The sequence below is a fragment of the Astatotilapia calliptera genome, chromosome 15, assembly GCF_964374335.1.
Source record: "Astatotilapia calliptera chromosome 15, fAstCal68.1, whole genome shotgun sequence".
NCBI lineage: Eukaryota > Metazoa > Chordata > Actinopteri > Cichliformes > Cichlidae > Astatotilapia > Astatotilapia calliptera.
The window spans coordinates 11574528-11594693 of record NC_137436.1 but is presented as its reverse complement, the minus strand read 5'-3'; the positions used below and the strand labels follow the sequence as shown (position 1 = coordinate 11594693).

The following is a 20166-nucleotide window of genomic DNA, read 5'->3' as shown; positions in this document are numbered from 1 at the left end:
CTGATGGTGTTTTTTTTGTTTTGTTTTGTTTTTTTCCTCAGGTTGGCTCAGATGGAACGCTCCAACGGCTCTCTACCCACAGACAGCAGCTCAGCCACAGGAAGCATGTGAGTCACTGCTGGTCATTTTCAGCATTTTTCTACATGGTTACGTGTTTTCCATTCAACTATGTTGGACAGATTTCAATTTCCAGTGTCTGGGACTTGAGATTTGTCTAATAATATATTGTAACACCCATTTTAATGTTCATGAAGCTGATAATTCACAAGTGAATATGTTCCAGATATCCATATTAGATATTTGGTTTCATTATAATCCTCAGTGAAAACTGTTCACCTTGCTTTGCCTAGCACTTTTTTAAATAAATAAATAAATACCAGGTAGCTTTTGACATCTTTGCACCGAGATCTGGAGGCACAAAAAAATTAGAAAGGTTTCTTGGAGAGTAAAAGAAGTGAGAAATGAGGGGGAAAAGACAATGTGGTTGATTAGTGTGAAGTAGAGGACTTTAGAAAGAACGTACCGGATTAGAGTGCCAACAATGACAAAGTGAGAGTGTCTGCTTTCAGGATCTGCGATAACAACAGCGCTATCGTTAATCAAAGGAGATGAGAACATGGCAAACCGTGAAAAGAAAATCACAAGAAATGGGAGAAAAGCTGATGAGGAGCATGCGCGCAGAGGATCCCGATTGTGTTCGTGCTTCTGTCTGCAGGCCTTTCAAGTTGAAGGACGTATTGGTTCCCAACTAAGATCCCAATCGCGGGAATGAGCTGCTCTTGCGGCTCAAATGCCCTCCGAGCTCAAATAGAAACACACACACTCATCATTGCGGAGGGAATTACTTCTGGGTTTTGCATCGTTTTTGGTAAGACATTTGTAGATCTTTGAGATTTTCCAAATAGGTTTGGATACGTGCATGGAAAGATTTAAGCTGTTTTTTTGTTTTTTTTTAATTTTCAAAAACAATTTGAAGTGGCAGGAAAAAAAACCTTATACAAACATGTTTTTGGAGGTTTTGGAAGTGGAGAGCAAAGAGATTCCCTAGACGCTGTGTGAACAGAAGCGAATATAGTTTGGGGATTTCTAAAAGGAAATTCTTCTTTAAAAAACAAAGAGTATTTACAGCATTTACAGCACAACAGAGGAAGGGCACACGGGGTGGATGGTTAAAACCTTTGAGAATCTGCAGTAAAGATAAAGCAACTTCGCTGTGTTGTAGGTTGTATCCCCTGCTGATGTGCTTGCATCATGTGGACCACTGCTCCCACACTTCACCTTCAACCAACCTTGATGCTTAGAATAACAGTTTCAGACGAAGACAAAACGCTATTGAAGACTCCCAAAAGCTGCATTTGTCCGCTCTCAATAGGAGGACCGAAGAATGGAAAGACAAAAACTGTTGGCGAGCAGGGCAAAGTAGAAACAGAGGTGGATTTATTTTCGCTCAAAGCTTTCGTAATGCGGGACAAACATATTATCATTACTCCTCCTCACTCTCTCTTTTGTGCTTTGCGCTCGGGCTTATTTAAGAGAAGAAGCCATTATCGTTTCCAACTCTAAAACAAACGGGAAAGAACGCAGATGTTAGACACAGAATGTATGCAGGGCATTAATGAAGTGAGGAAGATGGTGGTTCGATGAAAGGCTAATGGGTTTAACAGCAGAAAGGGAACATTTAGTGCATAGTCAAAGTTGGGCTTTCTCTTACTTTTACACTTTCACTGCAAAGCAACAGATGCAAACTACATATACAAACAGCACAGGGACATTTAAATGCCTTTAGATCAATAGAAGTAATGTATTATCAACTATACATTGTTATTTGATTGGTTAGTGTTTTATATTCATGGTGCACCATAAAGCCATCTTCTATATATATCCAATTTCAGCAGGGTCATGTACGTAATATGCTTTTTAATGCAGTAAAACCTTGCTCTAGTTACTGTGCTTTAAATAAATAACCTCGCCCTGAATGGGGAACATTTGTGCCTGCTGTAAACTGAATAACAGTTTACAGCAGGCACTGTTATATTTCAGCCTAAAGGGTATCGCTAATTGACTGGGAAAATTACCTACATTTAGTCTGTCTGCTGTTACATTTGACTATTGGCTAAACAATCCTGAATTCATCCCTGATGGGAATTGTTACACGTGAAAAGCATAATCATTAGAGCCAGCCTACTTGCCCTGAAATTTACTTTAGACTAAACGTCATGAGTGTCCACTTAAGTGCTTCAGTTCTGCAGCTGAATGCCATTCACAGTAGTTCTAGCAGCTGTTTTGCACATCAGTGGGCCCGTTAGTAACTTTGAATCAAATAAATTTTTTTAAAGGCATTGTTATATAGACCACTACAGTGAAGCATCCCACTCAGCCACGCGTCCCTCTCTGCAACGAATTAACTCTCATTCCCCTTCCTTTCAAAGCTTTGAGTTTTGAGTGGTTTATTGTTCCCCCTCTTTCTTTTTGCGAGATTTACTTTTTTCTGCCTACAGCTGATTTCACCAAAGCCTCTTTGTCTATCACTGCACTCCATCTGGTGATTTGTAAGGACACACAGTCACAGAAATTATCCCAACTGCTGTAGGAGGCGGCGGTGTCGGCGCTTCCGTAACACGGGTGACTGCGATTGCCCGTTAAATGCGCGTGTTTGGCTTTTGGCTGGTATTTTCAGTACATCCACTCATCTTTAGCTTTGCATTGACTTCAATAATTATTACGTGCGCGTGCATGCACGTGTGCTTCTTTGTTTCGCGTCACTTTTATGTAAAAGGGAATTCTTAATTAGAAACCTAGCGTTGCCTATTTTTATTTCTGACCCTCAACCGAAGCGCAGCGTTGTCATCGGCGCCGTAGGACACCACCGAGGAGCGAGACTCTCCAATTCCCCTTTTGTTGCCGGGCTTTATTGTTTGGTTATCTCTCGCTTTCCAGTCTTTCCCCGAGCACTGTCCCTTTTTCTTGTCTTTCATATTTTGCCCTTTTATTCCTGTTCCTCTCCCTTTTTATTTTTCCAGCCCTTTACTTTTTGAAACCACCTTTCATCCTACCCGATTGTCCCCTTTTTCTCTTTTCCTTCTTTCATCAGTTTTTGTTCTAGTCTAATCATGCTTTACCTTTGGGCCCAGGCAACCTTCAGATTAAACACTGCAGGGTGTTAAACACTGAAATAATGTTTTAGAGCCCTGCGTGCAGTGCAGAACAGTAACTCTAATAAATGAAGGACTTTACACACAGAAATCAAGGATTATAAATGTTTCTCGCCGGGGGAGAAGAATAAAAGATTTTTGCCTTTGACTGTCTTTGATCCCCCCCTTTTTTCCCTGTTTCCTCTGGTATTCCTGATTTCGTTGTTTCTCTTTCTTTATATTTTCATCCGTCTTCATCTCTCACTGTTTCTCTCTGAGCTTAGACTACTCAGTTGATCGTGGCATTCAGCTTGAGAGGAGATGCTTGCTTTGTGATATGTTAGGTAGACTTTGAGCCTGGAGATCACTGTTGTAGCGGAATAAACTGTAAAAGTCCCCTCGGGCATGTCCTACGCCTTCCCGCGTACCAAGCATGGAATTCATATTCAAGTTGTAGCTACAGTGAACTAACAGCCTTGGTATTCATCACTATTATTCACATTTAAATCTTCTGCCACACTGATCCTCTGTTCCTCTGTCATCTCTATAATTTCTGGGTCTCTTTCTCTTCAGCCGCCCCCACGCTGTGTAAGCCTGCAGGAGGAAGTGCACTGAAAGGGCACTTCCTCCTTCTCTCAGGATTTCAGAGCAGGTGGTCTGTGAGACTACTCTACCGCCTCTAGTCCCCATTTTCGCACGTAATGATCCCCTTCCTGCAGTCCTCTGGGTTCCTCCTGCCAGCTATAATGTCCTGCTGCAGCTTTCCGTTGTCGGGGACCTTCCCTAATTGGTCACTCGGTTTGTGCAGGACCCCGGTCCTAGTTTCTCTGTAGCGAGTAGCTCCATCTCCATCATGAGCGTCTGCCCTGTCACAGCAGAGTGATAATTCAAAGAGAGAAATGTGATTGTGTGTGTGCCTGCTGGTGTATTGCTGCTTGTTGCAACAACAGCTGTGTCGACTTCCCGTCTCTTTCTGCTTTCTTTGTGCCGTTTTTCAACAACTGGTTTCAGCATCTTCAGCCTTCAATTATTTAGTGAAATTGATGAATAACTACAGATACTTTGTGTTCATGCATATGCCAGAATCTCCATAAAAGTTTCAGAAAGTCTAGGAAAGTTAAGTTTGTGAAGAGTGTGTGAAAGTTAAAGCAGTCATCACACAAACTATATTTGGAAGAAGTGGTATGCAAGAAGAGGCCAAGAGGAGCTGCTAGTTACAGGAGTTCGTTTTTTTTTTTTAAGCTATGGAATGTGTTTGTTCTTCTCTGAGAGTGCGGAAAGGTTTAAGCATTACATTCACCACTTAGAAAGTTTATTTCATGTCCCTTTTATGACTGGCACCTAAAATCTTTACCGAAATACAGGGAAGGTTGAACTAGACCCGAATTGAATTCCTAAAGAAAAGGATGCTCTGAACTCATCATATAAGCTGCTTAGGCCGGTTAATCATAAAAAGCTTTTTTTTTCTGTGTTCATGCAAGGCTGGGCATATTGTTTCTTTTATGTTAAAAAGAGATAAAAAAGACTATTTTGAGCTCCCTTTCATAAGCGTTTCACTCAGCCCATACCTTGGTCATGAAATAGTATAATTACTGTCGTCTCCAGAAAAAAAGGCGTCCTTTTCGGTAACCTCTGTCTGTGGTTATACATGTGACCATAATGGATTCTGAATTTCTGCTCACTACTCTTAAGTGAAATGGAAAACCTGAGACATTTTAGTTCACCAGATTGTTCTTCAGGGTTATTGTGTTAACTTTTTCTTGATAGCCAAGTATTAGGGACTCATTTCATAGTCTCCTTTGCGTATAGAGAAAGCACCTGCCTAATGTCACTGAGTCAGCTTTGCAGGGTTTTCAGCTCACAGACTCAATTTCACCTCAAGCACAGTATTATGTTCTGTGAGTCAGATAATGTACATTTACTTTTCATACATAAAACTTATCCATGCTAATAATCTTACACTCACCAGGTTAATTGCTGAGATCTGGGAACACGGATTTAAGCAATTAACGTGTGGCACAGACGCTACAGGAAGTGTGAGCAGGTTAATGTTAATGTAAAATAGCATAGAATAATAGCATAAATAAAATAAATATTTATCTTTAACACAGATGTTAAATACTTAAGTTCTACAGATGACGTTAGACTGAAATTTTCCTTAAAATTTATTCACGTAAATTTATAAACATTATAGGACAACAGCCGGAGAAAGGATTTTTAAGTTATAGTGTAACTTTTCGTGTGAGTGTGTCAGGGCTTCGGCTTCAGCGCAGGCTGTGTTTCAGAATGAAGGTGACAGGTGGGCTTTGGCACTACTCGCATCACTGAGATGGCACATAAAGAGAGAGGCGGATAACCACACATGCAGGTAAAGAGCAGCAGCTGTTTCTTCCTCCATATCTTTTCGCTGTCTGCCGGGCTCTTTCTCCTCTCTGCTCCCTCCATCTCCTCACAGCCTCCCCTCATTTCAGTTATCTGATGGTAACGACTGACACATCTGTGTTTTAAACCCGGGTTTGTGGAGATTACAGCGTGGCACACCTACTGTGTCTAAGGATCAAGACGTCAGCTAACACAATCCTTGTTTAGATCGGGTGCTTGGAAGCTGCCATTCATGTTTCTTCTGTTCTTCTGTTAAAACTCGTATTTTGAAACATTAAGTCGAGAGTTATAGATAAAGTTGTTACATAGTTGTTATATACTTTTATATAACATACAGTGCTTAAGAAATGTATTAGACTACTATCCAGTCAAAGGGTTATACCGCATCTGCCATAAATTCAGACTTTATAATTGGTAAACATTTTTTTTTCTTTTTGTAATGGCTAATTTACTGCTTTTTTACACTAAACTCTTTAATCAAAATTATTTTTCTAATGTTTAAGTATAATTATTGTTTTTTCCAAAGCAGATTAAAGTAGCAAAGCATTTTTAAAAAAAATTATTTACTTGCATTCCTGAACAGAAGCGGTTTGATGTTGTGCTTGATTCATTTCTGAGAGAAGTCAAGTGTTTTGACTCAAATTTGGACAGAAAAATGTAAAATAAATAAATAATAATAAATAGATAAATAAATTGTTTGAAACTGGTGTCTTTTTTAGCAGTGGTCTCAGAATTTGATTACTGCATGTATGAAGTTGGGGTCTGCTAATGGTGAAAGAGGAAAATAATAACACAAACTAAATTTATTATTGATTTAAATTAACTATACATGCTATCAATACACAGAGACTAATCAACGGAGTGTACTGTACATTTAGCTATGGAATATGTAAAGCTGAAATGTTAAATGTAATCAAAAAAATCAAAACAGACAAACAAGAGAATAGATGCGAACTGGCTTAAATAGGGGAAAAGCATTCCCGTCTGTGTGTATAGCATCGATTGCTAGACAAGGAGGGGTGGGCAATTCATTTTCCCAAGCGGCTAAATGAGAAATTGGGATTGTTGTGGAGGGACCAATAATCTTATAAAGAGATTAAAAAAATTAAATAAATAAATAAAAATATTGAGCAGAACTGAGAACCTTAGCCTTGTTTACAAATAGCCTGAAAAGGTATTTCTGCAGTAGTCAAGAAATATGCGCAATAGTTAGCATAACTAACATGAAATACAAATTACAGCTGTTTAAAAAAAAAAAAATTATAGATTTGCACATGTTTAAGCAGACAAGTAAAGAGTTGACTAAAGTGAACAAAGAGTAGAAATAGACCATCAGAAGATAATCATGACTGAAGAGGTGAAATTTAAGTGCCAGTTGAAATTGTAAGCTAACAGCATGCGTAGCTGAACCTTACTGTCAGCTAGATGTAATGAGAACACAGTTAAGAGTTAATAAAACGGATCAATTGAAAGTCAGAAAACATAATAAAAATATGAAAAGACAAAATTATTATGCATAGCTGGTAAACGGATTAAAATTCACTGTTAAAGCTCAGTTTGTAGTTGATAAATGGGTTCTTGGGCTTTTGGGCTGTTTTTGGTGAAACATTTAGGAACCACTGTTTTATACAGTTTGCTGGCTGGCATGAAAAACCCTTCAACCTCCACTTTCCTTCTGCTGCCTTTATAGAGCAGCACTGTGTCATGGTAATCACCCAGGGTTCATTCAAAGCCATTTTCAAGCGTACTGATTTGATACAAGTAGTTACCATAATTCTTTCAAATGGCAAAAGTAAATAGCTCGTCTCTAACTGAACAGAAGGTGAATTGAACTGAATAGCAGGGACAGGATGTGTGGGTCTCGTCACTCATCATAAGCTCTACACTTTCCACAGGGATGATGAGCATGCCCTGATCCTGCAGTACTGCCAAACACTGGGGGGGGAGGCCTCTCCTTGCAGCCAGCCTCAGAGTCCTGCCCAAATCTTACAGGCTGTGGAGAAGGAAGAGCGCGGCGAATTGGAAAAGATCATAGCGCGTCTGGAGGAGGAGCAGAGGTAGGAGACAAACATCAAAACTGGCTAATCTTATTAAAATTGATAATCACGTCTTTGCTGATAGTGATTACGAGCTATTGATTAATTTTATGAAAAGTGACATTCTCAAAATGCATAAAAATGGGGTTTATCTGTTTGCCTTTGTTACGCTAAGTGTTTATTGACAGCTTCTTCTTTCAAGTACACGTGTACGCTCGAGTCACACTACAGCACACAGACACTTACCGTACCACCAGTGCATCTCACCCGCCAGCTCCTTCCCCGTTTTGATTTGTAAATGGAGTTGGTATAGACACAGAGTGACTGTGCAATCTATTGTTGTCGAGATGCTTTTTCCAGCATCTCGACTGGAGTGATTTAACACTGATTACACACACACATACACAGGCAGAGGGGAGCGGGTGAGAGCTTTACAGCTGGTCTCATAAATGCCAACTTAAGTAAAGTACTGCAGCTTATAGTTCTGCACTGAGAGGGTGAAGAGGAAGTGAGGCGAGAGATTTGGTAGGGGGCGTTATGTTTGGTTATCCACTGTGGATAGGATTTCACACAGAATGAAGAGGTAAACACGAGTGTGGTGTTTTGTGTGGCGTCCCGCTGTGGAGGTTCAGAACTGGCTTTTTGAATGTTTTAAGAATATTAAAACATTATATATTTACACGGGAAACACCAGGCAGAAGAACATATTCCCGTTATTTGTCCAATTTCCCAGCTGTTCAGCTGCCACAGCTTCTGCGTCAATTTCACATTCATCCATGTGTATGGACACATTTCTTGTTTCTTCACTTATTTGTTCTCAATTTTTCTTCAGGACACTGCAGAGGGAGTATGAGCAACTTAAGGAGCAACATGGACAGCGAGGCACGCCTACAGGAAGCCCCTGGGAGACGGAGGGCCCCTCGGCCCTCCCCGATGAGGCAGATCTTTTAGCTGAAGCCAGGCTGCTACGACAACACAAAGGCCGGCTGGAGACCCGCATGCACATCTTGGAGGAACACAACAAACAGCTGGAATCTCAGCTTCATCGCCTCCGACAGCTACTGCACCAGGTGACGTATCATGTACACATTTTATCCCCGACTTGGGGTTATGTTTTGTTCCCGTTACCGACTGTAGTTTTGGTGCTTTGCAGACAGAAAACATGCAGTTTCTCTGAAAATAATTTAAAACCTGAAGTAACATTGTTATTGTTAATACAGCAAGTTCATACAGCACATGATTACTGTCTTATGGCTAGTAGGACCAATTTGCAGCAGAGCAGAGGAATTATGGTTTTCTCCTTTGAGTACAGCACATACACAACTGCGATATAAAGTTTATTTTCCACATTAGCTTCCTTTCCGTTCAGTTCATTAGGCTTGTTGTTGAGGAGCAGCAGGGCAGTAATCACGGTTCACAGACTCACTCACGCACACCAGCTGGCAGGGCTGTTTCAGACGGCTCAGGAAAAAAATAATTTAAGCAGACGTAAAAGTAAAATGCTGATACAGAAAGCTTCCAGTAAATTAAAGGGATTCGTTCAAAGTCGAGCTCCATCATGAGCTTGCAGTTATTAATCCCGAAATCCACATGATAACCCACTTTTATCACAATTTTTAAAAAACTGCTCATCATCATTCAGATTAGATCCTAATCACATCATTTCCATTCCACCCAGCATCCATCTCCGATCTCCGTATTAATAACTTCCAGATTTGTTTATACCCGGCCTAATTGCTCACTGAGGTTGGATTGTTTGTGCCAAGTGAGAAATTCACAAGCCTCAAGCCAAACAAGCAGCAATCCTGATAAAGCAAACTGAGGGGAGGGGGGGGCAGGTATTGGCTCTCTGGAAGCTGAGAAGCTGTGAGCATGGGCAATAACTCATAACAACAGGCGGCAGCTGACGTGACTCAGCAGATATTTAATGGCAGATGATTAACATTTGGACAGAAACAGTTTTAGTATTGCACTCTCACAAAATTTAAATTTGTCCTTCAGCAGAAGTACAGTAGATAAAATAAAATATTAAATAGCTGTTAGGACACTGATTTCTACTTTCTCTTAGAATGCAGTTAATGATGCAAGGTTGCCAGATACTGGTAGTGTTATTAGGACATACAGACACTATAACCCACATTTGCTCATTGATTCAATTTGTCAATTTTAACTCTACAAGCATCATTTTACCACCAGATTGTAGGAAATGTTTTGGGTTTTTTTTTAATCTGTAGTATTTAAGTGAAAGGAGTGATATCTGGGTGGCCCGTTATAATTTGATCAAGGAAAAACTAGAAATAAGCACCATTTTTATGTAGCTTCCATGACCATGTTTTTAAAAGTAAAATCACAAAAACAAAATGCAGATCTGTTAGTGAACTTTTTGGGGCGCTCGTGCTTTTTAAAGCTGGTGAATATGAGCCGCGGTTTGCAGGATGAAAGCAATTTTTGTTTGAGAGGAGCGCCAAGCCCATTTCAGGAATGCCATCGCCATGGTAACTAACAGCTTATCTGATACAGGTGGATGCAGTTGACAGTTTATGACTTATGATGAATTTGAAATTCTGAATCTCTGATTGGTGGATTTCTTCTCACTTTCTTGACATCAAGTGTGGGAAACAAGATGTATATGTAGGTTTTTTTTTCCAGTCAGTCATCTAAAACGAGCTAACGTCATACTGCAGTTTGAAGGCAGTTTGAAGTATTTTGGCTGTCATTCACAATTTAAAGCTGCCCCTCTCATCGTCCGTCTCACACACAATGTTAGATAACAGTCCTACACCCTGACAGTGGCAGTGACCTGCACGGGTTTGTCAGATTTTCTAAATAAAAGTCCTTAGTTTCTAAATGGAAGACCAGTATGCTTCAAATTCAGTGTGTTTTCTTAATAAATAAAAGGTTAAATGTGTTATTATTAATCTGTCAATGAGAAGAAAAGCATCAGAATAGTTGCAGGAACTGAACAGGATTCTTTAAAAATTTCATTATGGCTTCAGTTATTTATCGGATGTTATTAAGGTGCTTTGATGCTGTGAAATTTTCAAAAATAAAAGCTCCCAATTTATATTTATAACCTGAAGAGAATGCTTAAAAAATTCATAATTAAAAAAAAGCATCAGTTATAGTTTGCCAGCATCCTTAAGATGCCACATTTCCAAAATAAAAGCCTCAAATTTAGTGTTTTTCCCCCTAACTTTTAATGATACAAGTATCAAAAGCAATCTCCCTTCAGCTTCATTAGCTCACCAAATCACTTCAAATCTTTTAGCAACAAGCCACAGAGCAACCAGCAGCAGCAACACTTGCACTGCAGTGTTTTCAGTGTTTTTTCTTTAAGTGCCTGTATTATTGTAGGGTCTTTAACTTACAATTCAAAGCACCTTGTGGAGACTTTTTTTGTAATTTGCCACTGCATTAAATAAAACAGAATTGGGGGAAAAAAATAAAATTGAAGTTTAACTGAATATTTTATGACTTCCCATGGTGTCTAATTAATGATGGCAAACCGAAAGTCATTTGGCAATTCTCATCCCTATACTACACACAGAACTAAAGAAGTAAAGCGAATCAAGGACTGTGTCGCTCATGTTTATTTTGAATGCTAAAACGTTTGCTATAACTGTCAATTATAGCGATGAGGAAGTAAAATCTCAAAGTAGAAATGCTTGAAAAACCTGCGCTGAAAGGCGATTCTTAATTTGGTTTATACAGCAGACTGTCAGGTTGCAATGTGCTGTAGTGTTGTATACTGTCTAAGCTACTGCATTTCTACCTCCGCTGAGTTAGCCTTGTTTAGACTTTCCATCAATGCTGCCGCATGCTGCAGTGGATTTATTCTGACGCTGATTGCAACAGACAGAAAATCCAAACATAAACGGCGCACACAGCTACCTGCACACATGGAAACATCCAAACACTTAAGTAAGAACTACAGTTCTCAGAGAGTCCCCGGAGACCTGACGATGTGTCAACACGTCTTTCCATCAAGTGCTGTGTTACTGCCAAGCTTCAGAGTAATAAACCCAGCCTTCCTGATGGCACGCATTAAATTCACACTCCCGAAGGGTGACCAAAACCCTGACCTGAGCTATTCTAAGACGAGCCTCGAGACACTTGGTTGTGCTCCAGAGACGTTTCCAACATGTTAGCCTTCGCTAGCGCTAGGGGCACGAGGAGATGAAGGAGGAGAGGAAGAAGGAGGGTATATGAGAGAGGGGAGGGAGCATTGATTTACTTTCTTGAACTTGAAAAGCCAAAGGGAATGGGAGATTGTGCCGTGAATGTCACTGGACATGAAGTGTTCACTTCTGAGCATCTGAGAAATTGGTTTTTCAACAGACTTTTGACATATTCTGCAGTGTGTGTGTGTGTGTGTGTGTGTGTGTGTGTAATATATTAATTTATTTGTGAATCTTTAGATCTTGAGAACACAGCACACTGGAGGGCAAATAATTATTTGTTATATCAAGATGAGGCTAGAGGTTACAGAGTGGCAAGAAGCAGAGAAAAATCCTAAATATGAGCGCTGTTGTTTAGATTTAAGTATGTACTATCATCTGTTTTAACCATTTTCTACTTCAGTTATATTTAAGAGCATGTGCACATATTTTTTACCTTTCCACTCACTGAAGACCATCAGGGTAAAGCATTTGAGCTAAAACAAAACAAAAAACTGGGCTAATTTTAATTGAGGGCTTGAAATGTGATTGATACTGTAGTGTGTTAAACTCAGTTTTGGCTTGTTTGGGGAAATTGTGCACATGACAAGAGCCTCGTTGTGCTGCCCTTTGGTTGTTTCTTGTCTCCGCCTGCTGCTGTGAAGCAGGGCTAATTTTGAAGTTGTCAAGCAGCCACCAAGTGGAATAATTGTGTTATAATGACTAAATGTTCTTTTGTTTTGTTTTGTTTTCATGTCTGTCTCTCCATCAGCCCGATGTGGACTCGAGGGTAAATGGATTGTCCTCCCCCATCGTGCAAGATCGAGGGCCACTTACTGAAAACTCAGGTGAGACACTCAAGCTGAAAAAGGCTTAATGTACTGTTGTTTATTTAAATAGGAAGATATCAGTCCATTGCTCACAACAGAGAAAAAATATTCGCTTTTCTGTAAATGTAAACTGTTCCTCGCTGTGGTGCAGTATTAAAGTGTGAGTGCGTGTGGTAACTGAAAATCAACCTCTCTGTGCTTTGCGTGCATGTGTGTTCAGATGAGCTGTTGGACTCCCATAACAGCAGCTCTGACCTGGCAGATGTAATGGAGCAGATTAACAACTCCTTCCCTGCATGCAGTCGTAAGTTTCCCAATCCTCCTCCTCGAATTTCCCACCGTGTCTTCCCAGCCTCCTGCAGCAGATTTTTTTTTGTCGCACCATAAGGTCGAAGGTCAGCAGAGGAAAAAGTACAGTTTGCTTAACCGGAAAAGCCCTTCACAGAAAAACTGATGTAGCATGTGCAAGATACAGTGCTGTGATCATTTCTTACTTTTTTACTTATTTGTCACACTGAAATCTTTCAGATCGTCAAAAAATGTTTAATATTAGACACAGATAACCTGAGTAATTGCAAAATACAGTTATTCAATGACTATTTCATTTATGAAGAGAAAGGAGCTACCTGCACCTACCTGGCCCTGTGTGAGAAAGTAATTAATCTCCTCCTCGTTAAACGATGAATTAACTGTGATTAACCACATTTTTTGGAATGCTGAGCTCAATTTCACTACCCACACTCAGGCATGATTACTGCCAGACTGGCTGAATCAAGAAATCATCTAAACAGAAGCTGTCTGAGGTAGGCTAAAAGATCTCAGAAAGCAGCGTGCCACGATCTAAAGAAGCAGCTGAGAAACAAAGTCATTGACATCTATCAGCCTGGAAAGGGTTAGAAAGCCATTTCTTAAGCTTCGGGACTCCTGTGAACCACGGTGAGAGCCATTAGTTGCACATGGAGAAAACTTGGAGCAGCAGTGAACCTTCTCAGGAGTAACCGGCCTACCAAAATTATCCCAAGAGCGCAGCGACGACTCATCCAGGAGGTCACAAAATAACTCAGAACAACATCATCTGCAGGCTTCACCTGCCTCAGTTAAGGTCAGAGTTCATGATTGAACAACAAAAAAGAGACTGGCAAAAATGGTATCAATGAGAGAGTTCCAAGGAGAAAAGAACACAAAGACTGGTCTCACATTTGCTAAAAAAACCCAACGCTTTTGGGAAAAAATATTCTGTGTACTGACGAGACAAACGTTACATCTGGCACAAAACTAACACAGCATTTTAGAAAAGAACATCATAGCCAAAGTCAAACATGGTGGTGGTAGTGTGATGGTCTCGGGCTGTTTTGCTGTAATTGGAGGAAGCATGAACTTTGCTTTCTACCAGAAAATCCTGAATCCTGACCATCAATCAGCTCATGTCCTGAACCTCAAGCACACTTTGGATGTAAACACTGGGTTATCTGGACTTAAATCTGATTGATATGCTTTGGCATGACCTTGAGCAGGCTGTTCATGCTGGAAAATCCTCCACTGTGGCTGAATTGAGACAATTCTGCAAAGAAGAGTGAGCCACAATTCCTCCACATTGATGTGGAAAGCTCATTTCTAGTTATCACAAACTGCTCGATTGCAGGTCTTGAAGCCAAGGGTGCCACATTAGTTTATTAGCAATCGCTTTTTCACTTAGGACCAGGTACTCTAGGTTTGGACAGCTTTGTCACTTACTTAAAAGAAATCGTCATTTAAAAACTGCAGTTTGTATTAACTCGGGTTATCTTTGTCTAATATTTAAATTTGTTTGATCTGAAATATGTGTTTGCGACTGAGATAAATTTGCCAAAACAGACTGTTGAATTGCTGGGACAGGAGAATATTTGGCAGTTTAGCTTCAATCACGTCTGGAACAACGAAGAGTTTTTAAAAATAGTTGCTATTTACAGTAATTGTCTGTCATCTTACTTATTAAATACCACCTTTTACATTTCAGCTACACAAATGGTTTTGTAACATTCCCCTCTTTTATCATACTATTTTACATATTATTGCATTGAATGTTTATAAGCAGTATTTAACTTGAACTCAAAGTAGATCCGTTAGGTTCATGGGATAACTGAAATTACACATGCATGGCATGAAAGTCAATGATTCCCAGTATGTTCACAGCACAACACTGACTTTAGACATCTCTGAGGTATTTTTTCTGCTAAAAAGGTGCACGCTTGAGCCTGTGGAGAAACGGTGGTACTTTTCTGATGTAATCATCATAATCTACAATATCAACCAAACTCATCATCCGCCTTCCGATTTTTTTTTTACCACCTCTCAGTGCTCTTATCGATCCTCGTGTCTTTTTCCTCTTTCAGCCCCTCGCACACTCCTGCTCTGTATCCTTCCTTTTTATTTCCTCGTCTCTCACGCTGCCACTCGGCTTTGTGCCTGTTTCCCGTGTCTTTGTGTGCACAGCAAAGTGTCAAGTATTGTAATCCTGAACTCAGATGGTCTCGTCCTGCACGGCGCTGAAATTTTCTGTTTTCGGATGGTTTGCTCAGTGCGGTCCAGGTTCCTCTGCACCCATTTGTGACTTTGTGCCTTCGATTCTGATGTCTGCTCAGATGCACAGAGTTTAAATACAGGCCTAATTGTTTCAGCCATCATCATTTAAATTTGGTATTTGATCAAATTGGGAAGAAAACGTTATAGCTCATTACTCCTAATAGCTGAATCTGAAACAATATTCACCTTTGGGAACGTTAATCAAATAGCAAAATAAATTAGAACGCTAAAATATCGAGCTCGGTGATTTTTAAATTGTATTCCATTATTGGAGAGTCGAAACTCCTGCGAGGGCTTTAGTTATAAATCCATTGTAATCTGGCACACGTTCCAGCGTTATTAGAATTTGGTTACTGCATAGCTCGGAGGCACCGGGACTCAGCCGCTCAGTGTGCGCACAAGTACGTGGGAGGTACCCAGAGGCTGACAATTTTGTGTAGACTCATAAATGCTGAAATGAACTGGGGAGTTCAAGTGTTAAACTGCTCTAATTTTTCTTTGTTTTGCCTCCTGCAGCCTCAAGCCTCTCCTCGAGACCACAGGTAAGACGTTCTCCCATAAATTTAAAGACGCAACAGGGGATGTTAATTTGTCTTTTAGCAGTGGGTTGTTTTTTTGTTCTTACGCCGTATTGTTTGTATTGAGGGATTGGTATTTTGGTAATTGGCAAAGGTGAGAGAAGTTGGAATAGAGCACGTTTTAGAGGTAATTACAGCTGCTGCCACAAAAGCAGTCCCCTCCACGAAGCCTTCACCTGCCTCAACCCTCCACATTCTGTGAGAAAGCGGCTGCTAATGGATCCCAGGGGAGTGCCATTAACGGCTCCTCTCTTTCTCTCAGTCTGAGGCCAAGGTGCATTTTGGGACAGAGGTATTGTGAAAGCTGTTGCCGCTGACCTCTTCCCACTGTAATTATTTACCCCGCTCCGGTGTCCCTTGGTTCTGCTTCACACCTCTTTTCCCCTCAGGGTCTTTTTAAGCTGCTCAGCTTGTCTCCCTGCACAATAAGCAGTACTTTTACATGCCAGTTAAACTGCCTATTTTCTGAGAGTCAGACATTTCTACTTTTCTCTCTGTTGACCAGAACAATACAGCCCGTCCTTTCAAGCAGTTTGCAACTCAAAATTTACATCGCTGTTAAAAACTTTGTCCTCTTCCTGATTTCTTGGTTTGCTTGTTTTTTTGTTTATTTGATAAACATACATGTTTGAGATCGAAGATATTAGACAAAGATGCCCAGAGTAAATACAAAATGCAGTTTGTTATCCAAACCTACCTGGTAATTCCCCCCTATGTCTAATAACTGGTTGTGCCACCTTTGGCAGCAAGAACGACTGGCTATGAGTATTTCACATCCCTGTGCAGGAATTTTTGTCCAATTGTTTTAATTCAGCCACACTGGAGGGTTTTCATGCATGAATGACCTGATTAAGGTCGTGTCAAAAAGTCTCATTTGGTGCAGACGTTGACAAGGTCAATCCAAAACCTTCATTTTGTTTGTTTTTTTGTATTTTTTGAGTCATTCAGAGCTGGACTTGCTGGTGTGTTTCGGATCATTGCCCTGCTGCAAATGCTCTTGAGCTTCAGGGCATGAACTAGTGACAGAGTAATTTCCTTTAGGATCTTCTGGTGAAAGGTAGAATTGTTGTCAGGATGTTGGTGCAATAATCATTTTATAAAAATGCCGTGTTAGATTTACTCCACATGTAATTCATGTAATTCAAACCTTCCAAAGAGTTCAGCTTTTGTCTCCTCAGTCCACAGAATATCTTCCCCAAAGTCTTGGGGATCATCTTAGACGAGCCTTTGTGTTGGATCCACGAATGTCATTTTTGCCCAGTCGTTTTCTTGTTTAATCACGAACTCTGACCTTAACTGAGTCAGGTGAAGCCTGCAGTTCTTCAGATGTTGTTCTGGGTTCTTTTGTGACCTCCTGAATGAGTCTTTGATGCTCTCTCGCTTTATTTGTGGTAGGCCGGTTTACCATGTTCTCACACTGGTTCATTGGAGGCCCAAAGCTTTAGAAATGGCTTTGTAATGCTTTCCAGACTGATAGATATTAATGACTGTTTCTCCGCCCTTTCTTTCGATCATGGCATGATGTGTTGCTTCCTGAGATCAGACAGTAATCAGGCCTGAGTGTGGGTACTAAAACTGAACTCAGCTTTCCACAGTTAATTTATCATTTAGCAATAAGTTTTTCACACATAACCAGGCAGGTGTAGCTTCCCCCCCCTTAATAAATGAAATTATCACCTAAAAACTGAATTTTGTATTTACTCGGGTTATCTTAGTCTAATATTAGAATTTGATCGACCTGAAACATAATGTAAAAAAAACTAAGAAATCAGGAAGACTGCAAATACTTTTTTACAGCACTGTGAGTTTATGACTTGTATTCATTATCTACATATGCACTTTGACTACAAACACTATGTGAACCACAGGTCTCCTCATTCTTCTGTTCTCCTGCAGGTTCCATGTTAATGATGTGTTTATTTACCACCTGCTTTGGAGTACGTTCCTCTGTACAATAATGCAACCTCATCTGACTCATCTGCAGCAGTGTTACACAACACATGCATTACCACATCAATTGAATATTAAATCTAATGAGTTCATTTCCCAAACATCTTCCACTCCTGGCTTTTTATAGTCCTCGGCGGACAGCGCTCCATGCACTCTCCTTTAACTTCAGCGCAAAGCTTTAGTTTGAGTGCCTAATTTCATTTCTGAGGAGAGCTCTGATTTGTAAAATCTTCCCAGATTCATCCATGCCCACCTCCCACTTTCCCCCCTCTGCGCTCCTAATGGACTCTAACTGGCTTGAGGGACTGCAGTCCATTTGCCAGCTCTCAAACCCGATTACTTTGTTTGAACTTCTGACGTTTCCACACGGTGATGTCTTGATGAAGAGAAATGAGGCGGGTTCACCTGCAGCGCTCGGGACTAACCAAAGAGACTCATAAATCCGAGCTTTTCTGTGGCTGTATGTGAACTGGCGCTGTCGTGTTTCAAGATTCTTGCTTTTTGTCGTCTGATCCAAAGCGTTTTCTCTCTGTGTGTTTTCAGATGATGTGAGGACTGACTGGAGGATGGAGAGACCATTCCCACACAAACAAAATCCCCTGCCCCTAAATCCCAAAGATGCACAGGAGCAGACAACTTAACTACTTTTACCACCTTGTCTTGTACTATGCAAACTGTATATTTTATGAACTGTAGATTGTACCGAATTGAACATTTGTCAGTGATTTATTTAGGTATGCAGATGAGTATATGGACACGGGGCTTTGTATAGATTTTTTTGTTTTGTTTTTCAGAGGGTGGTTGGGATTTTGTTTGAATTCTGTTGACTTAACTGGGAATCAAACTGTTCCATTTTTATTTGTCATTCCACTGCTTTGTACCATCGAGCCCCGAATAGCCCCAGACTTTTGTTAAATGCTTGGGGAGAGCACACACTGCTCCCGGTGGCTGAAAGGATCATTTCCAAAATGTAAACTATCACCTCTCGGATCACCTGGTTTGTTTTCCTATCTATCTCGTAGCATGCTTGATGTCAAGTTCCCCTTTAAAAAGCATCGATATGCCGGCAGACTTTGTCTCAGCTGCGATTTTGTTAAAGTAAACTTTTACCCCTTCTGTGCCTACAAAGTTTGTCGTTCCACACGTGGAAGACGGAGGTGAGAGTCGATGTATTATTGTGGGATTGTGTAAAAATGGTTTTGGAAGTTACAGATTTAAATCTAAAGTTGTTTTGAATCTGGGTTTATGAGAGGCCCGCCGTTATCATGTAGAATAGGTTTGGTTTGTTTTTTTAAAAGAGATATATGTTCAGAAATCAGAGGAAAGCCATGATTGCCTTGCTACCTCAGACTCATAGACACAGTTTTGTTTTTGTGGTTCGTAAACTCGTCAAACAGTTGTGTGTTCATTTACAACCATGAGCAACCTGGTATAGATTTCTAAGCTTTAGCTCACTGTATTGGTGTACACTGCAATGAGGAGTTACCAAGTTTAAAAAAAGGAGAAAAAAAACAAGTTACTATTACTGTACCACGATGGGTCTGTGGCCTGCTGAAGCTAGCCTCCCGTTATGATGAGTAGTATTTTATCTGTTGCTGGGTTGTTTTGGGGGGGTTTTCCACTGGCCTTCTAGCACTGGTCCCTCACTGCGTCGTGTTGTTGTGCTATATGCTACCCTGTAAAACTTGTGAGATTGAACAACACTACTATAACCTCTGACTGTAAACTGATGGTGATGATGATTTTAATGATCATGATGAACCGTACCATGGCAGAACTGTGTCGCTTCTCCTGAGGTATGTAAAATAGATGGACCACACTACATGTAATATGGCTACGTTGTTTTATTCAAAATAAAATTTTTATAACAAGTACACGTCCCCCATGTGCTTTCGTTATTACCTCCACCACAGGAGGTTATGTTTTTGGCAACGTCTGCGTTTAAAGTTGAAAATGATGTCGTGTTGTCGAAGTTTGTGAATGCGTTAACCCGAGAACAAAGCGATGTAGGAGTTTTAAATTTACACCATAGGTATATCTACTAAAAAATCTTGGGCTAGTTGGAATCTACCTCAAAGTCGAGGTCAGAGGTCAAGCTTTCTGAAAGTCTTGTGAATGCGATAATTCGAGATGGAAGTCACCTATGATTTTGAAACTGAAACCATCGGTGTATCTACTGGAAGGCCGAGTGGCGCCACTGCCAGCTTGAAAAATTAGAAATGAATTCTGATAAAACTTTGTAGAGCTGTAAAGTCGGGTCGTGCTAACAAGTCGTTAAAATTTGGCTTATATCCAGTAAGGTTTTCAAGGTCCACTTGATTATCCTTTAAGTCCTGTAAGTTGCGAGATGGGGCCTCCATGGATCACACTTGTTTTCCCAGCACATCCCACAGATTAAGACGCTCCTTTCTATCAGATCCAAGGTTAACTTTTTGAGCAATTTGACCTACAGTAGCTCATCTGTTGTCCACCAGCCCGTTCTCACTCCTGAGGTGTAACATCCCGACGATTTGTCACATCCCCCGGCGTTCCTGAGGAGT

The 20166-nt window shown here is 40.5% G+C and overlaps 1 protein-coding gene across 5 annotated transcripts in view; it reads left to right on the top strand.

Annotated features, from left to right (window-relative positions):
- utrn (utrophin) overlaps positions 1–19500 on the top strand; it is a 192241-nt gene extending 172741 nt beyond the window's left edge. For 2 of the 5 annotated variants that reach the window (XM_080290147.1, XM_080290146.1), the window contains 6 exons: positions 42–107; positions 7409–7570; positions 8382–8619; positions 12479–12554; positions 12757–12840; positions 18170–19500. In XM_080290147.1, the coding sequence (XP_080146273.1) occupies positions 42–107; positions 7409–7570; positions 8382–8619; positions 12479–12554; positions 12757–12840; positions 18170–18267 (724 nt within the window). In that variant the 3' untranslated portion in view covers positions 18268–19500. Of the gene's footprint in view, positions 1–41; positions 108–569; positions 725–7408; positions 7571–8381; positions 8620–12478; positions 12555–12756; positions 12841–15614; positions 15641–18169 lie in introns of those variants that run through there. The other 3 variants (XM_026194061.2, XM_080290148.1, XM_080290149.1) reach the window with 3 other exon arrangements.
- Positions 19501–20166: the final 666 nt, after the last annotated feature.